The sequence below is a fragment of the Kogia breviceps genome, chromosome 19, assembly GCF_026419965.1.
Source record: "Kogia breviceps isolate mKogBre1 chromosome 19, mKogBre1 haplotype 1, whole genome shotgun sequence".
Classification (NCBI taxonomy): Eukaryota; Metazoa; Chordata; class Mammalia; order Artiodactyla; family Physeteridae; genus Kogia; species Kogia breviceps.
The window spans coordinates 2010844-2033881 of record NC_081328.1 but is presented as its reverse complement, the minus strand read 5'-3'; the positions used below and the strand labels follow the sequence as shown (position 1 = coordinate 2033881).

The window sequence follows — 23038 nt, the reverse complement described above, 5'->3', positions numbered from 1 at the left end:
AAATCCACAGATAGGATGTGTGTCTTCATTTACTTGGGTCTTTGATTTCTTTCCTCCACATTGTATAGTTTTCGGCATATAGATCCTTACTTAATGTGTTTTGTTATTTGGTGCTATTGTGAATAATATGTTTAAAAGTTTTTTGTTCCTAGTTTTTTTCATTGCTAGTACATAGAAATATCAATATGATTGACTTTTATATGTTGACCTTCTATTCTGTGGCCTTATTACTCACTTGTTATTTCTAGGAGCTTTTGTGTAGATTGCTTGAGTTTCTTGTCTTGTGTCTGATCTTAGAAAGCACTCAGTCTTTCACCATAAAGTGTTAGGTTAGCTGTGGGTTTTTGTAAATACACTTTCTCGGGTTGATGACGTTCCCTTCTCTTAATAGTTTCCTGGGAGTTGTTGCTGTTTGAATCATGAATGGTGTTGAATTTTGTCAAATGTTTTTTCTGTATCATTTGATATGAACATGTGGTTTTCCTTCTTTGGTCTGTTAATATGATGGATTACATTGATTTTTTTTTTTTTAATATTGAATAAGCTTGCATTCCCAGGGTAATTAAGCCTCATTTGGTTGTGGTGTATTCGTCTTTTTATATGTTGCTGGACTTGATTTTCTAATATTTTGTTGAGCATTTTTGCATCTGTTTAGATGGATATTGGTCTGTAGTCTTCTTATACTGCTTTTGTCTAGTTTTGGCATCAGTGTAATTCTGGCCCCATAAAATGAGGCGCCATTTCGTGGAAAACAGCTGACAGTATTTGTTGCCCAGTGGTAAAATTTAAGTTTTCAAGTGAAACTTAGAATTTGGAAAACTTCTGTTCACCACCGTGTGCTCTAACAACTTTATAGAGTGTCTGATAAGATCATTGTGATATTAATGATGTGATTTCTTTTTTTATACCATATGATGCAATGCATCAACATTTGTAAGATCTTCATAAGTCAGCAAACCAATATTTTCTACAATATTTGAAAATATATGATGTTATAAAATCAATCATGAGTAAAAGACTCTTTAAACATGGGAGATAGACCAATAGATGTTAATGTAACAGAATACAAGTTCATTATATGGTTTCAGATTCTACATTCTAATTAACCTTTAAGAAACGACCACTTTTCGGGTTTTGGTATAGTATCAAAGAAGAATGTATCCACAGTTATCTCAGAAAGCTATTAAAATACTCCTTTTCCCAATTACACATCCCTGAGGCCAGCTATTCTTGATATAAATAAAAGAAAACCATTTCTCTATTCATAACACTTCTGACGCCAAATATGTGGGTCTCCCACACTAAGCAGTTCTCTAATTCTCTGTGGACGGTAACTGGGTGCCCTGTGGTTTAATTCGTTCTGACACTGCCCGGAGTTACTGCAGACGCCCCAGGTTAGGGGCTCAGAGTCCAGAACACTGTCCCCCACTTCAGATGCTAGTCACAGGTCCCAAGTTGCCACCTGTGCTTCCCACCAACCAGCTATAAATCAGGGGTTCCCACTACCCCCTCCTCTTTCAGTAATTTGCTACAACAGTCAAAGAACTCAGGGAAACACTCTATTTATGTTTATTAGTCTATTATAAAGGACATTGTAAAGGATAGAAATGAACTGCCACGTGAAGGGGTACATAAGGCAAGGTCCAGGAGGGTCCCAAGTTCAGGAGCTTCTGTCTCTGTGGGGTTGGGGTGCATCACCTTTCCGGGACATGGAAACATTCACCAACCCAGAAGCTCTCTGAACTACTTCATTTAGGGGTTTCATGGTTCTATCACGTGGGCCCAGTTGAGTAAATCATAGGCCATTGGGGTGATTCGTTTGGTGGTCCTCAACCCCTCCACCCTCCCCAGAGGATGGGGAGTGGGGCTGAAGCTCCATGCTTGCTTCGTTGGCAACCAGCCCCCACTCTGCGAGAGTCGCCTCATTACCGTAAACTTTACCCCTGGTTGAAATCAGAGGCTTGTTATAAGTAACAAAAGGTGCTCCTCTGGCCCCTACCACTCAGGAAATTGCAAGGGTTTTAGGGGCTCTGTGCCAGGAATCAGGACAAAGAGTGTATACATACATATACACGCATACATACTATATATATATATATACACACACACACACACACACTTCTTCTCATATCATGAGAGCACAATGTATTTCAACCAAAACAAAACACAACAGATTAAATGCCAAAGCAGATTTGAGAATCTAACAGTTATCAAGATGAATAGAGATGCAAAAATGTAAAATGATGCCCTCTTCTCATTAATTTTTTTCAGTTTGGGAAACAGTTATTTTCTGAAAAAAATGGTATTTATGTTAACTTTTAACAGATTTAATATTGTTAATTTAAACTGAATAATTTTTTCTTGTTTTAATTTTTAATACCTTACTATCTATAGATAAAAGTCACATAAACAAAGCTCTTTAGGGTCCTCAGTAATTTTTAAGATTTCAAAGTCCCAAGACTAGGAAGTTTGAGATTCACTGTTTTAACGTTCCAGGGTTGTTGAAGGTCAAATGAATGTATTCATGAATATGAAATTTGGTAGAATATGTAAAATGTAGATTTTAAAATGGTTTTAGAGCTCCCGCTGTGTAAGTCCTTCAGGTTAGGACTTTGGAGAGATGGAGAGAGGATGTGCACCGTGATTTACTCTTACTCATCAGCTTGTCAGCTGAGGGGAGGAGGGCCCCGGGGGCCCACACAACTCCTCTGCTCGAAGAACCAAGCAGTGCAGGAGCAACGTTACCATGGAAGCTGTTTTGTCCTAAGCATATTTACAAAGATATTTATTTGTAATAAAAGATATGTTTGTGTGTGTGTGCCTGGACGCACAGCAAACAAGCCCTGCTATTCATGAATATGGTCCGTTACTGGTCCAAGTTGCCTTTTGATTTTTGAAGTTGTCCCCTTCTTCCCTTGCAGGTATAGAACAAGATGCAGTAAATACTTTTACCAAATATATATCTCCAGATGCTGCTAAACCAATACCAATTACAGAAGCAATGAGAAATGACATCGTAGGTAAGCAGTGCTTGAAGCTATGGCACCAAAAAAAAAAAAAAAAAAGCCTATTTTTGGTTATTATTAAGAGAATTTTTCATGAACATGTAATTCAGCATATACCTTCCTTGTCTGTTTTCAGGGTACTTTATTATATCTGATTGTAGCTCACTTCAGAAGTTTGTGTCTTACTTGTTGGACCCAAATTATGAGATTTTTGACTTGAATAATAGTAGCACGTTTACTGAGTGTACTTACCGTGTCCCAGACAATATTCTAAGCATTTCCCATTGACAAACTCATTCAATCTTCTATTTAGAACTTTGCAGCATAAATACAGTTATTATTTTATAAGTGAGGAAGCACAGAGAAGGTAAGTAATCTGCCCAAGGTGACAGCTCAGACTCGGCAGTTAGGACCTGAAACCAGACCCCTACGTGGTAACTAGTACGCTATTCGGCAGTGCTTTTCCAGCTCTGCACTGGGACCAGTCTCCTCATAGGTCCTCACCCCCCTGCCAAAAAAGACGAGACTGGACAAATCGCAGTGCTTCACAGTTGTAAGGGCAAATACACACCACTTCAGAAGATTGTTTCCATCATATGTACATATGTATACTGAGTCACATAAATATGTTTTTCTGTAGGTCGTAATAAAAATGTTTGAAAGCTTTGTCCATGTTGTATCAGAAAGACTTCAGGTGCACCTGCAGTCACAGATCCAAATGGTTGATTTATTCATTGAACAGATATTTATTATACTCCCGTCAAGTCCTAGCACTAAGTTTTGAGTTTTTAATACAAAAATGAAGTGTTTTTGATTTCTGAACGAAAGCCTATTATTCTGCTCCTAGCAGAGTCGCCCCAGTGTGGGGCTCTTTCGGTCTTTCCTCGTCACTGGGGACAGCAGAGCCCCTCCCGGTCTCAGCTGAGCCTCTTGAACCGGCCACATACTTCCGGGCAGGCTGCCGGGTGCTGCCCCCACTGTTTCCCTTTTCTTCTCCCTGGCAGACTCCTGGGACACACGGGTCCTGTGGCTGTTGGTGGCTGTCCCCGTCTGCCTGTGTTTTGGAGTTTTCACCCAGTTTTGTTGCAGATGTTGTCATGGGATTGTGGGTTTTCTATGTAGTTCCTCTATTTCTATCTGAAAATTCGTTGCTACCATCTTTTAGACTTTCCCAGACCAACTGTGCCTAATAATAACTGTTAGGTGTCCAAACAGATTAGAATTTGGCTATTTGAGGAACTGGTTGGCTAGTAATTCCACTGGGTGTTTGTACCAATTGATAACTGTCTGGGGTAGGTGAGAAAAGGAGGGAGTTTTGAGTCAAACATTTTTGACTCAAACATGCAGTTCTAATTTTCCTTTCCATAAACTTTATCAAATTAACGATGTAATCCCATGAGGGGAAAAATCTGAAGGATCAAGTTGATAACATTTAGTGATCAAGAAGTTTCCTGGGTTTCCCTGGTGGTGCAGTGGTTGAGAGCCCGCCTGCCGATGCGGGGGACGCGGGTTCGTGCCCCGGTCTGGGAAGATCCCACATGCTGGCTAGTGGCTGGGCCCGTGAGCCGTGGCCACTGCGCCTGCGCATCCGGAGCCTGTGCTCCGCAACGGGAGAGGCCACAACAGTGAGAGGCCCGCGTACCGCCAAAAAAAAAAAAAAAAAAAGTTTCCATTCCAGTGTGTGTTGCTATGCTTTTTAAAATTCTAATTACCTCTATGTCTTTAGACCACTCACTTTTCCTCTTTGGGCCTCATTCTTTTGAATCGTGCCCTAATTACTTGTCCCCTCTTCAAGCTGGAATATTTTAATATAGCTGTACTTCCAGTAAGTTACAGTTTGAAGAAGCCTCCACTTAAGCTTTTATTGTGTATCCCACCTGCCTGGTTTTGTTGTAGACGTTATCTCTGGGTTTTTGGTGCTGCTATTTAAGTTCTTTGTTTTTATGTGGGGAATTAGATTGACCTCAAAACTGTGCTTCCACTGTCTGTTCCATCTTCCACAAATCCTTGAAGTGGTGGAATTTTAAAAATATTTTGGAGGTACAGTTGACAGAATGTGCTGATGGTTTGGAAGTGAGTGGTGTGAGAGGAAAAAAGGAATCAAGCATGACTTCATTTTTTTTAACAATATATTTTTTAGAAGTTTTATAGTTTTATGTTTATTGATTGATTAGTTGATTGCTGCGTTGGGTCTTTGTTGCTGCGCGCCAGCTCTCTAGTTGCGTCTAACGGGCTGCCCTTGGTTGTGGTACGCGGGCTTCTCATTGCGGTGGCTTCTCGTTGCAGAGCATGGGCTCTAGGCGTGCAGACTTCAGTAGTTGTGGCACACGGGCTTAGTTGCTCCGGGGCATGTGGGATCTTCCCAGACCAGGGCTCGAACCCGTGTCCCCTGCGTTGGCAGGCGGACTCTCAACCACTGAGCCACCAGGGAAGCCCCGACTTCGTTTTTTAAAAGCCTGCATACCTAGGGGAGTATTTGTAAGGTGAAGAAGATGCAGGAGTAATGGCTGACGGGGAACATCAGGAGTTTGGCTCTCAGACACCCAGATGCTGGGCGCCAAGTAGGCAGCTGGATGCTAACGTTGGGAGCTCGTGGGAGACGTCCGGGTTGGAGGTGTGTGTTTGGAAGTCACCAGCCTGTGGTTGGGTTTAGAGCCCTGAAGCCGAGTGACATCCCTGGGAGGAGTGTGGTGAGGGAGGGCGCGGGGTCTGGGACCGGATGCTGCGGCGGGTCTAACATCTGGAAGAAACAGCCAGCAGTGGGGGCCTTCCTGCATCAGCTGTGTGTCGAGAGAGCAGTCTTTTCTGGAAGCCAAGTGAAAAACTCTGTCTGGGAGGAAGGGAGAGATCAAAGATGGCAAGCCGTACGATAGGTGAAGTAAGGTGAATACCAGGAATGGGATGGACTTGGCGGTGGGCATCTTAATTACAGTGGACCATTAGGGACAAAACTTAACTGGAGGCGTCTTAAAAGCAAATAGGAGGAGTGGAGACAGCAAGTATGGCAACTGTTAGAGGCATTTTACTCAAAGGTCAGCTGGCAGGGGGTGCTAGTCAAGGGACAGTGGTTTGGGGTTTTGTTTTTAAGGTGACGTGTCACAGCATGTAAGGTGTGTGACAGCATACAAACAGTTCATAGCTGGTGAGAATGAGGCAGTAGGAGGAAGTTGATACAGTAGGGAGAGGGGGCAGTTGCTGTAGAAGAGGTACCTTAAGGAGGTAAGAGAGGATGGGACCCGGTGCTCCTAGAGTTTTCCAGAGAGGAGCGAGGACAGTTCATCTGTAGTAGCAGGAGAGATTGCAGAGGCAGTGATGCGGGCAAGTTGGTAGAGGTGGTGGGAGTGGATGGAATTTGTTTTCTGATGGCTTGTTTTCCAAGTCATCAGCAAAGAAGGTAGAGCAAGAGGCACTACGATGTCTACAGAGACAGGAGGTGTGCTGTAATGGACCAGGTAACTGTAGTACAATCCTTGGGCTTCATGAAGGTCCCACTGAGGTCCTGAACTTGAAGTGAAACCAGCCATCAGGGTGGGGTTTTCCAGCCATGTTTAAGAGCTAGCTAGTAAACAGCTTATTGATTTGTTGCAGTTTATTTAGGTAGTTCCTAATTTTAGCCCATTTTATGTTTTAAAATTTCTACCAAATAACGTTTTGATAAACAGATAATTCTTTCACAAATCCGTAGTTCCTTAGGTTACAACCCTACAGATAGCATTGCTGATTGCGAGGGTGTGTTCATTTTTAAAGCTTATGCTAGAAACTGCCAGATCGCCCTCCATAAAAAGATATACCCATTTATATGCCCACTAACACAAGTGTTAGTTTTCCCATGCCCTTGCCCGAGCATATGTATCATTGAGCAGTTAAGCTTATGGATTTTGTTAAAACAATTTTGTCTCAAGCTACTAGACCAAAGGTGGGGTGCGTCCTCATTCTAATCCATGATTATACGTCCGTGGTTACTCGTGGGCACGCATATCTTGTTATGTTGGCCATTTTATATTTGTTCTTTAGTGAATTGTCTTCATGTCCATTGTTCATTTTTCTTTCAAGACTTTTTTGTTAGTTTGTAAGAGCTCTTGATACATGGATGAAAATAATCTGTCACTCATAAACTGTCATATATGCTGCAAATTTTTTCCCCCAGTTTACCCTTTTATTTTGTTTTGGGGGTGTTTTAAGGTAAAGAAATTAATTTTATATTGTTGACTCTTGATTTCTGCTTTTGCATTTATGCTTAGAAAGACCTTCCCTACCTCAAAATCAGCTGTTCACCTGTATTTTCTCTTAATTCCACTTAAAACCGGCTAATCTTCATGCCTTTACAGGGACTTCCGACTTTGATTTACAAATATGTGTAGTTTGGATTTAGAGAAAACTTACGTAGCATTTGTTTTACAGCAAAGATCTGCGGAGAAGACGGGCAGGTGGACCCCAGCTGCTTCGCCTCAGCGCAGTCCGTGGTCTTCAGCGCGATGGAGCATGAGTACGTGGCGCCGTGTCTCCGCGCCGGGCGCCCTTGGGGCTTCGGGTTCCCCTCAGGAGTAACTGAGACCAAGCTGTCTGTGAGGATTTAAATACTTGGGGTGTTTGCAGGCTCCTACAGGCCTTGCCTAAGACTGTCTTGGGTCATGGTTTCTTTTAAATATAAATTATGTGAGTTCTATTAAGAATAAAACCGACTTTTATTTTTAATGTTAGTATTTCCTAAGTTAAAAGAATTTATTTTTAATTGCAAAGTCATTAGGGGTGCTTGTGACTGTAGTGTGATATAGTAATTGGTTTATCTGTGTAAACGATGCGTGTCTTCAGGTGGATATCCTGATTTGTTAGTGCATGCTTTAAGCTTAACGGGTGCCGTGTTACTAAATCCACATAAATTTGTTGAAACTGCCTCCAGAGTTTTCTTAGATTAATTATTGCTGCATGCCCTCAAAAAAAAATCTCCATATTCATTCTTTCATTTAACATTTATGAAAAGGGTGCTACGCACAGTTTGGAAGTATTGCCTGCTTTGAGGGAAATTACAGCCTAATAAGAGAAGTAGGGCATGTTCTTTGCTTACTGTAATAGGAGGTAGCGTGAGTTAGCTATCAGAGGAGAGCTGCAGGTCATTAGGAGGTGGGAGAGATTACTTACAGGGAGAGGAAGCAGGAAGGCGCCACGGGAAGGGAGGTCGCATTGACCGAGGCCGGCAAGATGCTGCAGTCGGCAGGGTGGAGAAAGAGTGTGTTCTTCCCAGCGGAGCTCTTTCCTTGCTGGGTCCCTCAAACTTTACCTTTTTGTCCACGTGCAGGCACTTTAGTGAGTTTCTACGGAGTCACCATTTCTGTAAATACCAGATTGAAGTGCTGACCAGTGGAACTGTTTACCTGGCTGACATTCTCTTCTGTGAGTCAGCCCTCTTTTATTTCTCTGAGGTAAAGTCTGCATTTCCTTTCACACTCCGTTAGAGCATTCCAGCCTCTAAGCTGAACGTGCTGGGCCCTGTCTATAGAAAATAGCGTAGAAGAGACAAGTCATTTCCAAACCGACCAGGTGGATTTCAGTACTGTGATTACCGTCTTAAGCTGTATCTAATGGCAAGAGCGCTTGAATGGCATTAGTCAGATGAAGGAGAACATGAAAAGTCAAAGTAAAGTAACTCTATAATTTTGAAAAACCTAATTAAACTGCTTATAAGAGAATGCAGATTTTTAGTTATTTAGAGCTGGGTTTTTTTTTTTTTTTTTTTTTTTTTTTTGCGGTACGCGGGCCTCTCACTGTTGTGGCCTTTCCCGTTGCGGAGCACAGGCTCCGGACGCGCAGGCTCAGCGGCCGCGGCTCACGGGCCCAGCCGCTCCGCGGCACGTGGGATCCTCCCGGACCGGGGCACGAACCCGCGTCCCCTGCATCGGCAGGCGGACTCTCAACCACTGCGCCACCAGGGAAGCCCCCTAGAGCTGTTTTAAAATCATGAAATTTGATACTTCATTCCAGTGCATGAGTGTTTGCAGAGCAGACTTCAGAAGAGAGAAGGGAAAGTAGTCAATCTTTTCCTACTGTCTTCATTTTACTCCAGCCGCTTGATAGAATTGCCCTTGATCAGACTGAAGCATTCGCAACAAGCAGTGAGCATATTCATCTCTCTGAGGCGTACAGTGTAGAGGGATGGGCTTCGTTAGGCTTCAGCAGATGCAATCCTTTTGTTGCAAAGCAAATGACTGTTAAGTTGAGATAAGAGGATTCCGGGTCTCACAAGGCAGCACCTTAGACTCACACTTGCATCCTGCCTCTTGACGAGGATACAGTCATTCAGCTGATTCGTGTTTTCACTCCCTCTCTCTGCCTTAAGTTCAAGTTAGCATTTGTGCAGGTTAGTATGGCCGCGTGGAGTGGTGGAAATGATCAGGTATAAAAGATTTGGTCTGGTTGGCTTACGTTTTGTATGTTTGCCAGCGAGGAACCACTAATCCATCTTTAATTTTACTCCAGTTCACTAAGGTTTGCATCCAGCTGTGCAGTGGTTGCTTTTTGTTGTTGTTGTTGTTAGTTTTGTTTTTCTCCCCCTAAAAGAATATTTTAAAATGATTCAATCTCAAATGCCTGTAAGTGGCAGACTGGCACTAACTGAACGAGTGGATCTGTTTTCGGGTGGGGGGGTTTCTTCTGTGGGTTTTTTTTTTTTTCTTTATGTCCTGTATTTTAGTAGTTGGGGCTTAGATACAGATGAGAGATAGTGAGAGAAATCTGTATATAGCCTGATTTTCCTGTTTTGTGTTTTTCCTTCCCAGTACATGGAGAAAGAGGACGCAGTGAATATCCTACAGTTCTGGTTGGCAGCAGACAACTTCCAGTCTCAGCTTGCTGCCAAAAAAGGCCAGTATGACGGACAGGAGGCACAGAACGACGCCATGATTTTATATGACAAGTGAGTCTTAGTGATAGACGCATCCAGCTTTCCGCGGATATTGAGTACTTGATGCGTATTTCAGAAGCCACCTTGGTCTCTGCCGCCAGGGAGCTCACAGGGAGCCGCGTAAGAGCTGCTTTTCCTTGGTGTGTTCAGAGTAGGGGGTTCTTAGAATAAGTCGCCAGCGGGGCGGGGCAGGCTTGTGCGTGGCAAGCAGGGCGCCGCTGGTGGAGGTCACCGAGGTCACCGAGGGCTGCACAGAAGGGAGATTGGATTGGTGCCTGAAGAATGGGTTGAATTCTGCTAGCGGGGAGGGACACTCTTGGCCGAGTCATCGGTTCGGGCAGCGCCATAGAAACTTTGCGTAATTGACACTTGGTCGAGGGAACAGGAGAAGATGAAGCTAGCTGGAATCTATTGCAAAGGGTCTTAAATGTCTATACCATGTTTTCTGGTGCAAGTCTGCTCAGCCAGATGAACTACTCGGTGAAGAGTGGTTACTCGTTAGTTTTCACTGCAAATGAGAGGGCAGCACGATCTTAGTGAACAGAATTGAAAACTGTGTGTGTGTCCCCTTTCGTCTAACTTTGCTCGTTCTGTAAAGAAAAGTGATGTGTTATTTGTATCTGTGAGCACTCGCTAAGAAGATAACTTGAGAGGCAGAGAAAAATCCATGGGATATCAGGGTTGGAAGAGAGCTGAGAGCATCTAGGTCAGTGGTTCCCGAACATCGCCGGCAGGTCCGTGCTCCTGTCGGCATGAGAGTCACCTGGGAGCTTGTCAGAAATAGGTTTCCAGTCCTCTTCTCTAAGAGGTTCTGATTCAGCAGGTTTGAGGTATGACCCAGGCATCTGCTTCTGATGAATAGCCAGATTCGGGAGCTGGTTTGATTTTCCCATTTTGCAGATGAGAAAACTAAGGCCCACAGGGGTGGTGACTTTCTCCAAGACACAGGGCAAATTAGTGGCAAAACTTGGATGTAATTCTAATGTTCGTCCAGTGTTTATTTTTGTGCAGTATATTTGTGGGAAAATATTATATAAGAAATATTGTTATATGGGTGTTAATGTAGCAAGCATTTACATTTAGAAATTTGAGGGAATTCCCTGGTGGACCAGTGGTTAGGATGGTGCGTTTTCACTGCCGGGGCCTGGGTTCAACCCCTGGTTGGGGAACTAAGATCCCACAAGCCGTGCAACACAGCCCCAAGAAAAAAGGCTGGGGCGCCCCAAAATTCAAATCATGGAGGAATATTTGTCAACTTAGTTGTTGCAAGATGGGAGACTCACTTTTTGTTAAGAAAATACTGATAACAAGAAAAAAAAAAGTTTTTTCCTGCCTGAATAGAAGAGTGACAGTAGTAAGGTCCTGGCTGGAGCTCAGTGCCATGCAGAGCAGAGACCCTGTTTTCCCACTGGATCCCATTTTCAAATTGGGAGGCAGTTTTAAATGAAGATTACTGTGTGACATCCTCCCGGCACTGTCATTTTACCCGCTCCTGCGTATTTGTTTTTCTGCCTTTACTTTTTAATATCATGCCTCATCAGCCTGTCTGTATTTGTATCATGCACAGGAGTTAGGAGCCACAGAATGCTCAAAAGACAACATATATGTTTTTCTGCTTTTAATGCTTTTTTTGTATTCAGTTTATAACCAGTTTACCAAAACACCAGTTGCATTATATCCTATTAAGTTAGAAATCTTTGAGTTACCATTGAGTACTCCTTTTCCTTTCTACACCAAATCATTAGCAAATCCTGTTATTCTACCTAAATACATCAAATTCATCCACTTCACCCTCAGTGCTATTTTGTTTTGAATTCCTACATGTATATTATGTATGCCACACAGTTACGCTGGTATGTTCTCCTTTGTACCCTGTACGGGGATCTTTTCTGTTCTCTTTCCAGGGGACATGTCCATGTCTTACCCTGTTTTAACATTTGTTTCTTTCTCCCAAGCGCTGAACAGAGACTAGGCGCCCATTAAATGTGTGCGATTGGTTTCTTTGCCTCAGTTGTAACCTGACCTGGAAAATCTTAAACAAGAACCGAAGATGGTGGCAGGCAGATGGGGGGGGCGCGTCGGCTCAGATACCTCTTCGGCGGCGGGGATACAGGTTGCAGCCGGGCTGCCATCAACCCAGCTCTATAGTCCTAGGTCTGCAGGAGCCTCATAGAAGGTTCTCTGGTGTAGGTGCCAGAAATTGCCTATGATTGCTGTGAAGTTGAGGTTTACTTTGGCTGTCTTTCTGCCATAGGTACTTCTCCCTCCAGGCCACACATCCCCTTGGCTTCGATGATGTAGTACGACTGGAAATTGAATCCAACATCTGCAGGGAAGGTGGGCCACTCCCTAACTGTTTCACCACTCCGTTACGTCAGGCCTGGACAACCATGGAGAAGGTAACCAAAACTTGAAAAGCGTTAAACTACAAGACGTTTTTAACTGGTGGACTCAGAAAACAGAACATGGGAAAAAGCAAACAGAACAGAACAGTGGAAAATTGAAGCAGTGCAGCAGTGGTGAGAGCAGGGGCTTTGAGTCTGACTTGGTATGTATTAGTCTTAACCTTCATAGGCTGAGTGACTTCAGGCAGCTACTGAAGTCCTTTAATGCCATTTTCCTCCTCCGTGAAATGGGGCTAATACAGATACTTAGAGTTATTTTGAGGATAAAAATGAGGTACGATGTGGAGAGTGCTTTTAGTAACGTAAGCATTAAAAAATGTTAACTGCTATTACTACTGTTATTATAACATCTCTTAGATAATTCGTACCGAGCAGTTAGCTTAAGGATGACCCTCCGTCAGGGCTGGAGCACGAGTTTTCTGTATCAGGATCACTTATAGGGTATCACTAATAGCTGCTTAATAAAGTGTTGGAATTTGTGAGTCAGTTGTTGTTCTGATGAACTAAAGCAGATTTTACTAGGAATTGCAAGAGCCCAGGATAAGCGCATGAGGTTATTTTGCTCATGTGTGTCACGTGCATCTAGGTGGAAAGGGGTTAAGTAAGCACTGCCACATGACACCACACATAAAAACTGAATTTCAGGAATATGGAAGAGTTACATATAAAAATCAAATCGTTGAAAGCCTGGTGGTAAACTGGATAGACTATCGGCTGTTGTCCAGGGCCGATCATTTTTTCATGACTAAAATTAAAATTTTCTGATCTTAAAGGAAGAGTTCAAAATATGTATCATATAAAGAATGTAAACTGGGGCTTCCCTGGTGGTGCAGTAGTTTGGAGTCCGCCTGCCGATGCAGGGGACACAGGTTCGTGCCCCGGTCCGGGAAGATCCCACGTGCTGCGGAGCGGCTGGGCCCGTGAGCCGTGGCCGCTGAGCCTGCGCGTCCAGAGCCTGTGCTCCGCAACGGGAGAGGCCCGCATACCGCAAAAAAAAAAAAAAAAAAAGAATGTAAACTTTCTGGGTAATAAAGTTAAAATACAGAGAAAAAATGTAAAAATATTTCTTACTAACTGTATATCTAGGGAACTTATACTAGTTTTAATTTTAAAGAGTGCTGTCAAATAGGTAAATGGGAAAAAGATATGTGTGCTTCATTCCCTGATACTTTGAGTATTTCTCTGCTAGGTATTGTTGTTATGGGGTAAACAAAAAAAGAAACGTAGCTTCTGCCCTCCTGGAGCTCTGTCTATAAGGAGAGCACATATTAAACACAGACGTAAATATTTACAGTTGTGCAAAATGCTGTGAAGGAAAAGTTGGTAGTAGGAAATGCCAGTGATAAAGAGGGGAACTTAACATCATTAATAATTTTTAAATGGAAATAAAAGCATGCATGTAGCATTAGACATTTATTTAACAACTATTTGAACAGACAGAACCCAGCGTTGGGAAGCCCGTGTCAAAAGAGATGCCTTGATAATGCTAGTGATGCATCCTCCACGTTTATCAAAGCTCAGATGTTCACATCATGTAACTTAGTAATCGCACTCCGGGTAATTTATCTTAAGGAAATCAGATCAAAAGTGAAAATCAGTATATACACAAAGACTTCAATATTTATAACAAACAAGAAAAACCTAGTTTCAAATTAGATCCCTCCCTGGTATCTAAGAAGTCTAGATAGTCAAGTCCATTCAGTAGTTTCATGGCAAGTTTTCTGGGGGAAAAAAAAATCTATAAATTGTATACATTGTAGTTTTAATTACAATGTAAACTGTGTACAACAGGATAATACTTGAAGTGTAAGAGGAGGAGTAAAATCATGTGTGCTAACTGGTAGCATTGAAGGCAAAATTTTGTTGTAAAATAAAGTTTTAGTGTATTTGATTTCAACTTTAAAATAAATTGTATCCTCTCTTCAGGTATTTTTGCCTGGCTTTTTGTCCAGCAACCTTTATTATAAATATTTGAATGATCTCATCCATTCGGTTCGTGGAGACGAGTTCCTGGGAGGAGGTGTCTTGCTGACGGCTCTGGGCTCTTCTGGCCCCACTGAGGACTCCCACCCCGGGGCAGCCGACAGCTCTGCCGCGCAGGTAGCGACCCCGGTGCCTCTGCGCCGGGATTGTTTCACTCAGCTCGTAGCATCAGATCCCGTTTGTAGCTTTTAGGTGGTAGAAGAAACAAAGGAGAGATAAAATTAGCCTACTTCCTGTATATGCAACCAAAGTCTTTGTGATGATTAACAGTGTATCATATTGTAAGATGTCCTGCTGTTTCATTCAGACCATTATTCCGCTTGACACTGCAGCTCTTGCTTTATTTTTTAAAACATTTATTTATTTACTTATGTATATATGGCTGTGTTGCGTCTTTGTTGCTGTGCGCAGGCTTTCTCTAGTTGCAGTGAGCGGGGGCTACTCTTCGTTGCGGTGCGCCGGCTTCTCATTGCGGTGGCTTATCTTGCTGCGGAGCACGGGCTCTAGGCGCATGGGCTTCAGTAGTTGTGACTCTTGGGCTCTAGAGCGCAGGCTCAGTAGTTGCGGCACACAGACCTAGTTGCTCCGTGGCACGTGGGATCTTCCCGGAACAGGGCTTGAACCCATGTCCCCTGCATTGGCAGGCGGATTCTTAACCACCGCTCCACAAGGGAAGCCCAGCTCTTGCTTTAAATAATCAAATCACATGACATATTTATAGCCTCCGAAAAGCTGTTTGTATAATTATTTGGGAAATTTTAGTAACTAAATTTGGAATGCTGTTTTAGAGAATAATTGAGTGAACTCCTAGATTTATTAATATTTCACCGAAGAGCTTTTGGTTTCATTTTGAACTATAATGCCATTGTACATTTCCTTAACCTTTTTGTTTCTTTGGAGTGCTTTCATATATCAGGCCTTCTCTGTCTGCAAAATCACACAAAGTGGGCTATGCCCAAGAACAGAGGAAGGAGGTAGCAAAAAGTTAATTGATTTTATTGACGTCACACAGTAAGTGGCAGAGCCATGAACATATTCTCTGTCTAGTTTTTTCCACCATAAGTTTACTAATATAGCATAATTATTTTCTCATCACTAGTGGCAAATAATTTTTGACCCTGGGACTTGCGTAAATTTTCTTAATTTTTAAGACAGTACAGTTTTATTGCCATCAACAAGGCTGTCTGTCCTCAGTACCTTTTCCTCTTGTTGAGGTTGCCTAGGAGGTGACCTGCTGAGTGTGGTTGCCATTTCGTTTTTTGATATAAGCTGGAATAGTTTGTTTTTATTTAGGTACTTAAAAGGTCTAGGTGCTAACCATAAAATGTTGAAGTATAATAACATATACAGAAAACTCTACATTTCATAACTATGTACAGCTCAAAGAATTTAGATAAGCAGACCTAACCCATGTAACCAGCATCCAGATCAAGAAACAGGACGGGGCTTCCCTGGTGGCGCAGTGGTTGAGAGTCCGCCTGCCGATGCGGGGGACGCGGGTTCGTGCCCCGGTCCCGGAGGATCCCATGTGCTGCGGAGCGGCTGGGCCCGTGAGCCGTGGCCGCTGAGCCTGCGCGTCCGGAGCCTGTGCTCCTCAGCCGGAGAGGCCGCGGCAGTGAGAGGCCCGCGTACCGCAAAAAAAAAGAAAAGAAAAGAAAAGAAACAGGATGCGTTACCAGTATGTCCGAAGCTCTCGTCCCCCCTTCCAGTCACTATCCTCCTTTTTTCTTTTTTCTCTCTCTTTTTTTTTGTAGAGCCTTATTGAGATATAATTCACATACCATACAATTTACCCATTTATCCATACAATTTATCCACTGAATTGTGTAATTCAGTGGTTTTTTAGTATGTTTACAGAGTTGCTAAACTCTCACCACAATCAATTTTAGAACATTTTTTCACCCAAGAAAGAAAAACCCTGTATCCTTTAACTATCACCCTCCTAATCCTCTGTCCTCCAACCCTAGGCTACTGCTAATCTACTTTAACTTTATGTCTCTGTAGATTTGCCTACTCCAGACATGTCGTATAAGTGGAACCATACGATATGTGATCTTTATGACTAGCTTCTTTCACTTAGCATGTTTTCAGGGTTCATCTATGTTTTTAGCATGTATTAGAATTTTGTTCATTCTTATGGCCAAATGATATTCCACTGTGTAGACACACCACAGTTTGTTCATCCATCGGCTCGACATTTGGGTTGTTTCCACCTTTCGGCTGTTGCGAGCACAGCGCTGCTGTACAATTTTCGTGTGGATGTGGGTTTTCATGCCTCTTGGGTATGTGCCTCGGAGTAGGATTGCTGGGTCAGATGGTGTCTGTTTAACTCAGTCTTGGTACGTGATGCTTTGTCATAAGGTTTGAAATCAGGAAGTGAGAGCCCTCCAACTTAGTTCTTTTTCAAGGTTGTTTTGACTGTTTGAGGTCCCTTGCAATTCTCTGTGAATTTTAGGATCAGCTTGTCAATTTCTACGACAAAGCTAGTCAGGATTCTGATAGGGAGGGAGTACTTTGACTCCATAGATGAATTTGGTGAGGATTGCCATCTTCACAATATTTTGTAGTTTTCAAGTATAATTCTGTATTTCTTTTCTTAAATTTATTTCTAATGTTTTCTTCTTTTTGATGCTATTATAAATGTAATTGTTTCCCCAGTCTCACATTCAGCTTGTTCATCGTAAGTGTTTAGAAATAGTTTTTTTTTAATTGAGGTAAAATTCACTTAACGTAAATTTACGCATTATAAAGTACACAGTTCTGTGATGTTAGTATATTCACAGTATTGTGTAGTCATCACCACAACGTTTCATCATCCTAAATGGAAGCCTCGTGTCCATTAAGTAGTTACTCCCCATACCCACCTGTTTTCTTCTAAGAGTTTTGGGCCTTTGATCCATTTTGAGTTAGTTTTATATATTATGTGAAGTAAGATTCAGCTTTATTCTTTTGCATGTGGATACCTGGTTGTCTCAGCACTATTTATTGAAGAAACTAACTCTTTCACCGTTGCATGATCTTGGCACCCTTGTTGAAAATCATTTGACCTTAGATAGATGGGTTTACTTCTGGACTCTCAGCTCTACTCCATCATCTGTGTCTGTACTTAGACCAGTGCTACACTGTTTTGATTACTGTGGTTTGCAGGCTCTGTTTTGAAATCGGGAGCTGTGTGTCCTCTGACTTGTAGTTCCGTGTGAATCTTAGGATCAGCTTTAACATTTTGGTCAGGATTACACTGAATCTGTAGATTCCTTTAGGGAGTATTGTCATCTTAACAATATTAAGTCTTACAGTCCATGAACATGGGATGTCATTCCATTTATTTAGGCCATCTTTAATTTCTTTCAGCAGTGTTTTGTAGTTTGAATTGTACAATTCTTACACCTCCTGGAGTCAGTTTATCCCTGAGTATTTTATTATTTTCAATGCCATTATAAATAGAAATTGTTTTCTTAATTTCATTTTCTGATTGTTCACTAAGTGTATAGAAATGTAACTGCTTTTCGTCTGTTTATCTTGTACCTTCAGCTTTACTAAATTCATTTGTTAGCTCTAATAGTTTTCTTGTGGATTCTTTAGGATTTTCTATATGTAAGATCATGTCATCTGCGAATAGTAATGGTTTTCTTTCTTATCAACTTTGGATGCCTTTTATTTCCTTTTCTTGGCTAAACTGCTCTGGCTAGAACTTGCAGTATAGAAGTGGTGAAAGTGAGCATCTTTGTCTTTTTCCTGATTTCTCGGAGAAAGCTTTCAGTTTTTCATCATTTATTGTGATGTGTGGTGTTTTCATAAATGCTCTTTATCAAGTTGAGGAAGTTCCCTACTATCCCTAATTTGTTGAATGTTTTTTATCATGGAAGGCTGTTGGATTGTGTCAAATGCTCTTTCTGTATCAATTGAGGGGATTATGTGGGTTTTGGGGATTTACGCTGTTGTTACGGTGTATTACATTAATTAATTATCAGATATTAAACCAACCTTGCATTCTTGGGATGAATTCCACTTGGTTGTGGTATATAATTATTTTTATATGTTGCTAGTATTTTGTTGAGGATTTTGCATCTATACTCCTAAGAGATAGTGGTCTGTAGTTTTCTTTCCTAGTGATATCTCATTTTGGTATCTTACCTCAGTGGCCTCATGGAAGTATTTCTCTCTTCTTTTATTCTGGCGCATCTTTCTTTTTAATTATGTGCCCTTCTCAGCATGTAAAGAGAGCCCTTTTAACACCTACTATAGAGTGTTCTATAAGTGTCTGTTCGATTATTTTTTTAATTTAACTTATGCTTTAGTCATGGATGTTAAACGTATTCCTGTCTTTCGTTACTTGAAACAATTCTACAATAAGGACTCCTGGGTATAAGTCATTTTGCATAAGTGTGAGTCTGTCTATAATTGAATTTTTAGAAGTGAAATTTCTGGGTCAACCCATGCCTGCGTATTTCACAGAAGTACCGATTCTGACTTGCTTTTTTTTTGTGGGCATGAGGAGTAGGAGGTAGAATGCTGGTCATTTTAGAAAGTTTCCTTTATCTTCTCTTTTGTCACATGGCCACACTGAGATTCAAAAGCATTCGTGTGGCTTCCCTGGTGGCGCAGTGGTTGAGAGTCCGCCTGCCGATGCAGGGGACACGGGTTCGTGCCCCGGTCCGGGAAGATCCCACACGCCGCGGAGCGGCTGGGCCCGTGAGCCGTGGCCGCTGCACCTGCGCGTCCGGAGCCTGTGCTCTGCAACGGGAGAGGCCACAGCAGTGAGAGGCCCGCGTACCACAAAAATTTAAAAAAAAAAAAAAAAAAAAAAAGCATTCATGTTTACCTGTAAAAGTTGGGCTTTACATTTATTAGGCAAGATACATATGCCTGGAAGAATAGGAGTTTTGCACGTTTGGGAACGTAGGCACGTTTGTTGGAACTTCAGTCATTAAGGAAAATACATTTGCCACACAGACGCGTGTGTCGTACGCGTTAGTATCGTGCTTCCCTCCTGTAGTTATGTTCAGGATGACATTTCAGAATCATTGCTGTTAAGCATCTCATTAGCGACAGGGTTGAGTGAAAAGTGCATGTGTTTCAAGCACTGAAGATTTTGTACGAATCTGTCATTCCAAACCCAGGACTGATTTGACTCCTGAATAACATACTACTAATTTCACAATTTCTGTTGTAGTCTAGTGTGAAAAAAGCCAGTGTTAAAATTCTGAAAAATTTTGATGAAGCTATAATTGTGGATGCTGCAAGTCTGGATCCAGAATCTTTGTATCAACGGACGTATGCGGGGTGAGCATCTTTTTTATTTTTTAATTTAAAAATGGTTTTCTACTCTCTTGAATACACCCGCAGTGCAGTAGAGCATGGTTAAGGGTGAGGGCTCAGGAGTGACTTCCTGCGTTTCAGTCTCGGCTCAGCCGCTTGTGGCAAGCTACCTAACCTCTTTGTGTCTCCGGTTTTTCATCTGTAAAAGGAGGACAATATTCCTGCTTCCTTGGGCTGGTGAGGGGATTAAATGAGATGATACATGAAAAGCATTTAAAACATTGCCAGGCGTCAGTGAGCACTCGGTAAATATCACTGACATCATTATTCTACCACCATATACGACTCTGATGAGTGTCACGTTTACATAGTGTGTTTCTGGCTGTCTCTTCCACATTTCATTGGATTCATATGTTAGCTATTTCAAAGTCTCTGTCTTAAAACCAAAACTAAACTACAAAGATGCGGACATCGTTTGTCATGGACTGTATTATAAGTATTACTGTTATCCCTCGGTAACTGCAAGGGATTGATTCCAGGACCCCCTCGGATACCAAAATCTGAGGATACTCAAGTTCCTTATAGGAAATGGCCTAGTATTTTAAGCCTGTATAAATCATCTCTGGATTACTTATAATACCTAATAAAATGTCAGTGCTATGTAGATAGTTGTGAATACAATGTAAATGCGATGTAAATGGTTGGAATGCACAGCAAATTCAAGTTTTGCTTTTTGGAACTTTCTGGCTTTTTTTTTCCTAAAGTTTTCAGTCGGCAGTTGGTTGAGCCTGTGGATATGGAACCTGCAGATACGGAGAACCAACTATACTTGGAAAAATGGAATAAAATGATTCCTTTGTATTTAAGAATTAACTTGGTTGTTTATTTTATCCTGTAACAGAAAGACAGTGATTCCTGTGTTACAGCACTTCTTGATCCTTACCACAGATCAAATCATAAAATCACTTCCTCTTCCCTAAAAATGGCTTGAAAACACGGAAACCTGTGTAAAGGCCTGATTACCGCACCCCAGTCCTGGCAGTACCATAAAAAGGGGATTTCAACATGTTTAATTGCTTTTACCAGAAAGTAAATTGATACTTGGGAGACCAGGAAGTCTGGAAAATACTTTGAAGTGAATAGAAGGTTATTTTGCCCACAGTGTCTTCAGCTGTATCAGTGTTGCAGTAATCTTTATTTCTCCTTTTATGAAATGGTGGACAGTAAGCCTAAATGAGTTAAATCTCAAAGGTGATGTTTATTCTTAAGGAATGGTTGGTTCATTTATTTCAAACCTGACTCAAGAAAGTCTATCAATTGCAAGATGTTTTACTTCTATAGTTTTTTTGTGTGTAAAATAAATATATAAATATATTTTAATTTATAAAATTTAAATTTGTAAAATATATAGTGGGTAATACACATTTTTTAATTTATAAAATGGGTCATAAATAGAGAAATAATTATTTTTCTCCTTCTTTTGAGATAGTTTTCAGTGTTTGTTTTAGTTTTATGGTTTTAGCATCTTCCTGAAATTTTTCTAAAGGCAAACAAATTTGTATCAGTTGCTGTACTGGCACCCATATATTCATTGATGACTTATGAGGAAGGCTGTCTCTAAAGTAAGTTTCACTTAGCCAGAAGTGAAATAATATATAGGCATCATAGGATTCTTCTTTCTTCTTTTAACTTTTAATTACAAATATGTTACTCTCTTGTTATAAAAATTGAATTTACAGATAAGGCTGATGTGCCCTTTGATTACACACTAACGCTGATTTCACCGCCTTCCTTCTCAGGATGATCTCTGTTATGTTATGGTGTATATTTTCGTTTGCTTATTCTTATGTAACTGATACCGTACTCTGCCGTATCTTGTGCTTTCACTCATAGTGAGTTTGGAGATTTTTCTGTGTTAGTCTGTACACATTTACCTCATTTTTAACTATGTTGTTGTAGTCCATAAATAATACTCATTATAGCTCATAAACCGTGGCAGAACCTTCCATAGTGTGGTGTGTTACTATTTGGCTATTTTGGTATTAATGGGTTATTTAAATTGCTTGCAATTTTACTGTGATACACAGTGTAGCAAAGACTTCCTTTTATATTTCCTTGTACCAGGAAGCAGATTTAAAATTTTCATAGCCCTTAACCAGTTTACAGTTTACCTTTAAAAGGATCTGTTCATTTTACATTCTTACCAATCGTTAGTAAAGTTACGAATTTTCCCCACATCCTGTCAACAGTAAATAATATCAAACTTTAAATGTTTTACCAATCTGGGTTTGTTGCTTATGAGATTGAGCTTCTTTTGTCATGTTTGTTGGTTGTTCAGGTTTTTCCTCTGTGAATTGACTATCTCTTTTTCACATTTTTCTGTTGGGTAATTTCTTAGTGGTTTGTTGGAATTCTGTATGTTTCTGGTTATTAATTATCAGTTACTGCATCTATTAAAAATAAGACCTCTCACTGTTCTTTGCCTTTTAACTTTGCTTTCTATTACTATAGCTTTATAATGTATATAATTATATTTTTATCTTGTTAGGGCAAGTCTTTTTGTTTCTTTTACAAAATTATCTTGGCTATGCTTGTGCCTTTTCTGTATGAATTTTAGAACTGTGAATTATCTGTTAACTCATGTTTCATAAACTTTTTGAGGATTTTGAATAGAATTGCATTGAATTCAAGCTTGCTTTCTGTGGGGACAGTTCTTTTTGAAATTAGCCCCACTTTGTGTAACATGGGGTAGATATAAATTGTATTTCTAGCTTTCTAGATCTAGAAAAGGTGCTTAAAAATTAATTTTTTTGAAATGTTAAATTGCTTCTTAGAAATTATGTTCTTTTCATACTTATTTAGGAAGATGACGTTTGGAAGAGTTAGTGACTTGGGGCAGTTCATCCGAGAGTCTGAGCCTGAACCTGATGTAAAGAAATCGAAAGGTTTGTGGTGTCTTTATACATTGTATCAAGCCTTTACTCACATTAGTCATTGCCTAAGTAAAGGATCGCTGAAGATTTAAACTGTTTATTTTGCAAAATAACTGCCATCTCTTTGACCTTGTGTTTATAGTCACGAGCGAGTGCAAGGGCTTCGTGTAGTCAGGTCTCAGTACAGTCTTTTCTCTGAATCAGAAATTACTGAGCTTGCTTTACCGTTACAGAAGGTGCATCTACATGAAAAGATACTCTTCACCTTTTGATTTAAAGGCAAAATACCCAATCCAGGTTGGACTTGAGGTTTATCTTGATACCCTTTATTTTACAAAATTTCCTCTAAATTGCTGAAAGTTATTATGAAATATATGTGGAAAATATTAATAGGTTGAAATTGAAATCCTTTGTTTAATCAGCAAAAGAGTGCTTGGTTAATTCCAAGAGTTAAACACAGACATATTCTTTGTGACTGAGCTCAGCTTCCAATCAGTTGGTTTATACAGGAAGATTTAGGAAACCACTGTGGGTCCATTCAGATAATGTCTAGAA

At 40.9% G+C, this 23038-nt stretch overlaps 1 protein-coding gene across 4 annotated transcripts in view; it reads left to right on the top strand.

Moving 5' to 3' along the window:
* AKAP10 (A-kinase anchoring protein 10) overlaps positions 1-23038 on the top strand; it is a 56404-nt gene that overhangs the window by 19237 nt on the left and 14129 nt on the right. For all 4 annotated transcript variants that reach the window (XM_067021764.1, XM_067021763.1, XM_059048435.2 and 1 more), the window contains 8 exons: positions 2922-3020; positions 7407-7491; positions 8302-8425; positions 9779-9915; positions 12158-12302; positions 14235-14408; positions 19465-19574; positions 22413-22495. In XM_067021764.1, the coding sequence (XP_066877865.1) occupies positions 2922-3020; positions 7407-7491; positions 8302-8425; positions 9779-9915; positions 12158-12302; positions 14235-14408; positions 19465-19574; positions 22413-22495 (957 nt within the window). The remainder of the gene's footprint in view (positions 1-2921; positions 3021-7406; positions 7492-8301; positions 8426-9778; positions 9916-12157; positions 12303-14234; positions 14409-19464; positions 19575-22412; positions 22496-23038) is intronic.